The 4,103-nt window shown below is 48.3% G+C and overlaps 1 protein-coding gene across 1 annotated transcript in view; it reads left to right on the top strand.

The window, feature by feature from the left end:
- Nucleotides 1-3,899, top strand: part of LOC143287175 (G-protein coupled receptor dmsr-1-like) — a 94,067-nt gene extending 90,168 nt beyond the window's left edge. The window contains exons 3-4 of the mRNA XM_076595118.1: nt 2,630-3,189; nt 3,298-3,899. Of these exons, the coding sequence (XP_076451233.1) occupies nt 2,630-3,189; nt 3,298-3,899 (1,162 nt within the window). The remainder of the gene's footprint in view (nt 1-2,629; nt 3,190-3,297) is intronic.
- Nucleotides 3,900-4,103: the final 204 nt, after the last annotated feature.

The following is a 4,103-nucleotide window of genomic DNA, read 5'->3' as shown; positions in this document are numbered from 1 at the left end:
GTTGTTGGTAGTGGTGGTGTGTGTCTCTGTTTGTCTATGTGTGTGTGTGCACATGCGTGTGTGTGTGTGTGTGTGTGTGTGTGTGTGTGTGTGTGTGTGTGTGTGTGTGTGTGTGTGTGTGTGTGTGTGTGAGAGAGAGAGAGAGAGAGAGAGAGAGAGAGAGAGAGAGAGAGAGAGAGAGAGAGAATAAGCAAACGAAACTGAATGAGAGAGGTGTTTTTTGTTGTTGTTGTTTTTTGTTTTGTTTGTTTGTTTTTGTTTTGTTTTTTTCAGTCAGCAACCAAGAGACATCATAAAAGAGAGTTAACTTGACAAGGGAAGGTAATCAAAAGGCAAATTGGAAACTGTGTAATGAAAGAGCCCGCGTAACAGAGAACAAATCAGAGAGAAAATTTGTGGTTGTTGTTTTTTGTTGTTGTTGTTTTTTAATAAAATAAAACGGCAAAGAAAACAATACATTTTTTAAAAAAAAATGAGAGTGGGCTTAAACAAAATGACGGGTCACTGAAAAAAAAAGTAAAAAGAAAAAAAAAAAGAAAAAAAAAGAAAAAAGAAATAAGAATGAGAAGAAGAAAAGAAGAAGAAGAAGAAGAAGAAGAAGAAGAAGAAGAAGAAGAAGAAAGGAAGTCACATGGAGAGAGAGAGAGAGAGAGAGAGAGAGAGAGAGGGTGAAACAAACAAAAAAAAATCATCACAAGGTGAAACTGGACACAAGATGAACGTTCAGTCAGAATTCCGACGTGCATAGGCAGGTTATCGAACTCGTCAACCCAACTGTGGGGTGGTGCGGTGTGTATGTGAGAGAGAGATTGATTGATTGATTGATGATTGATGTGGATACTTCTATAGCGCCTATCCTCGGTCAGAGACCAAGCTCTAAGCGCTTTACATACACGGGGACATTTGCACCACAGGCTGCCTACCTGGGTAGAGCCGACTGACGGCTGCCACTGGGCGCTCATCATTCGTTTCCTGTGTCATTCAATCAGATTTCAGACGCACACACATACACACTCAGACAGACATGTAACATTTTACGTGTATGACCGTTTGTTTGTTTTTTTATTTACCCCGCCATGTGGGCAGCCATACTCCGTTTTCGGGGGTGTGCATGCTGGGTATATTCTTGTTTCCATAACCCACCGAACGCTGACATGGATTACATGATCTTTAACGTGCGTATTTGATCTTCTGCGTGCGCATACACACGAAGGGGGTTCAGGCACTAGCAGGTCTGCACATATGTTGACCTTGGAGATCGGAAAAATCTCCACCCTTTACCCACCAGGTGCACCGAGATTCGAACCCAGGACCCTCAGATTGAAAGTCCAGCGCTTTAACCATTCGGCTATTGCACCCTTCTTTCTTTTCACAGTTAGCTCCCCCTTCCCTCCCAGAGGACTGTTTCATTTCATTACACTGATTGACCGCCTGCAAACCGTGTTTGGGCACGCGCTCCCGTGTGTGTGTGTGTGTGTGTGTGTGTGTGTGTGTGTGTGTGTGTGTGTGTGTGTGTGTGTGCGTACAAAATTGAGACAGAGGATAAACTAGATATGAAAACTTCAGGGGAAAAACACAACAACACGAAAACTTGGAAGAGCTACTTGAGAACGAGATTGGGAAAGACAGACAGACAAGTAGGTGGAAGTGTATGATCTGAAAAACGAGTTCACTCATATGAACACACTTACAAAAGTGTAAAGAGTCACGCGCGCACGTGTGTATGCACACACTCGCGTGCGCCGTACATTTTCCCGTTTGTGTTTTTTTTACCTTTTGTGTGTGTGTGTGTGTGTGTGTGTGTGTGTGTGTGCATTTATGTCTCACGCAATTGTATCGAGTACACCTATCAGATTTCCTTGTCATACTTAACGTTCTTATCGCCTAAGTACTCTTGTCTGTAAAGCTGTCATTGCCATTTCCTGGGTGACAGGTCCATCGAGTGAGTGTCCAGTTTGTCTGTGATGTCTTTTGATGCTGAGGTCGTTGGCTGGGGTATCATTTTATCTGTGTGGCTCTGTTGTACTTCCATATAAGTATCTGGCAATTCTGTTCGAAGGTCACTGTGTTGGTATTGATGTTGTTGTTGTTGTTGTTGTTGCTGCTGCTGTTACTGTTTTCGTCGTCGTTAATACCGGACAATTCTGGCATGTGTTTTAGGAATATCAGGCTACCAGTGTGTGTGTGTGTGTGTGTGTGTGTGTGTGTGTGTGTGTGTGTGTGTGTGTGTGTGCGATGCTTTTTTTTTTTTTCTTTTTTTTTTTCCAGTACCGATGTGTGTGTGTGTGTGTGTGTGTGTGTGTGTGTGTGTGTGTGTGTGTGTGTGTGTGTGTGTGTGAGTGTGTGATGTGTGTGTGTGTGTGTGTGTGTGTGTGAGAGAGAGAGAGAGAGAGAGAGAGAGAGAGAGAGAGAGAGAGAGAGAGAGAGAGAGTGTGTGTGTGTGTGTGTGTGTGTGTGTGTGTGTGTGTGTGTTCTTGTCTTAAATCTTATAGGCTTTTTCCCGTTAACCGGATTCCATACTTGTTTTTATTTTCATGTTTGTTGTTGCTGTTGTTGTTGCTGTTGTTGAATCAGTAGCCTACACCTGACCAGCTGATACCCGTGTTGTCCTTGCTGTTGTTGCGGGCAGGTATCTGGAGAACAATGTGCGATGCTCGGGTCCAGAGGAGACGATGAGCGGCGGGAACTACACGGGCCTGGACAGCAACCTGTCTCGCTTCAGCGGCTGGTACGCCGCCTACCATGGCTACGTCAGCCTCTGCGTATGTCTTTCCGGCATCGTCACCAACACCTTCAACGTCACCGTGCTCACCAGGCGAAAGATGAGGACGCCCGTGAACCAGATTCTCACAGGACTGGCCTTCTCCGACATCATCACCATGATGAGTTACGTGCCGTTCGCCTTGCATTTCTACTGCCTGCACCCGGCCACGCATAGCACGGCGGAGAAGAACAGCTACGGGTGGATGTTCTTCCTACTGTTCCACATCAACCTGACCAACGTGACGCACACCATCAGTATCTGGCTGTGCGTCGTGCTGGCCATCGTGCGATACCTCCACATCCGCTCCCCCACGCGCGCTTCCTCCGCCCGCTTCCGGCGAATCACCCAGGCCAAGTACCTGGTGATGGTGGTCTACGTGTGCTCCACCGTTGTCATGATCCCCAACTACCTGACTAACGAGCTCATGCAGATGAACACCTCCCGGCGAGACACCACCACCTCCTCCCTACTTCCGGGGAACAGTACGGAGGCCTCCCTCCTTTCGGGAAACGGTTCCGGGGAGGGGGAGGTTGAGGCGGCGGCGGCTGGGGGTGGGGGTGTGAGGATCATCAACGAAAGCATCTGGGTGCTGAAGTCCATGCGACTGGGCAGCAACGAGACGGAGACACTGGTTCTGATCAACGTGTGGCAGTACGCCGTGCTGGCCAAGCTGGCCCCATGCTTCCTCATGTCCGTCTTCGGCTCGCTGCTGCTGCACCAGATGCGCAACAAGATCAACCAGCGGCGCGACTTCCTCAAGTTCTCGCTGTCCAACTCCAGCAAGCTGCGCGAGCACTCGCGCACCACCAAGATGCTGATCACCGTCATCGTCCTCTTCATCGTCACCGAGCTGCCGCAGGGGGTGCTGATCGTGCTGAGCGCCACGCAGGAGGGCTTCTTCAACACCGTCTACCTGCCCCTGGGCGACGTCATGGACATCATGGCGCTGGTCAACAACGCCATCAACTTCGTGCTCTACTGCTCCATGAGCACCAAGTTCCGAGAGACCTTCCTCTGTCTCTACTGTGCCTGTCGCCACTACCCTCGGCCCGAGGACGATCACGCCGACACTCAGGGCGAGAACGGCTACGTCATGAGAGACAAAGGAGACTCCTGTTGTAGTAACAACAACTGACGTCAGCTGTCATGACGTCATGCGGTCGAGGAGAAAAAAAAGTTTCTGGAGGGATTTTTTTTTTTTTTTTTTTTTTTTTTTTTAAACTGTGCCTCGGCTTCAGTGGCGTCGTTTGTGTGTGTGTGTGTGTGTGTGGGTGTTAAGGTGGAGAGTTCGATTTTGAGGAATACACTGCAAACGTGTGTGAGAGAGGGATAACGGTAG

This window comes from Babylonia areolata, chromosome 11 (genome assembly GCF_041734735.1).
Source record: "Babylonia areolata isolate BAREFJ2019XMU chromosome 11, ASM4173473v1, whole genome shotgun sequence".
Taxonomy (NCBI): Eukaryota; Metazoa; Mollusca; class Gastropoda; order Neogastropoda; family Buccinidae; genus Babylonia; species Babylonia areolata.
This window is presented reverse-complemented; position numbering and strand designations above follow the sequence as displayed.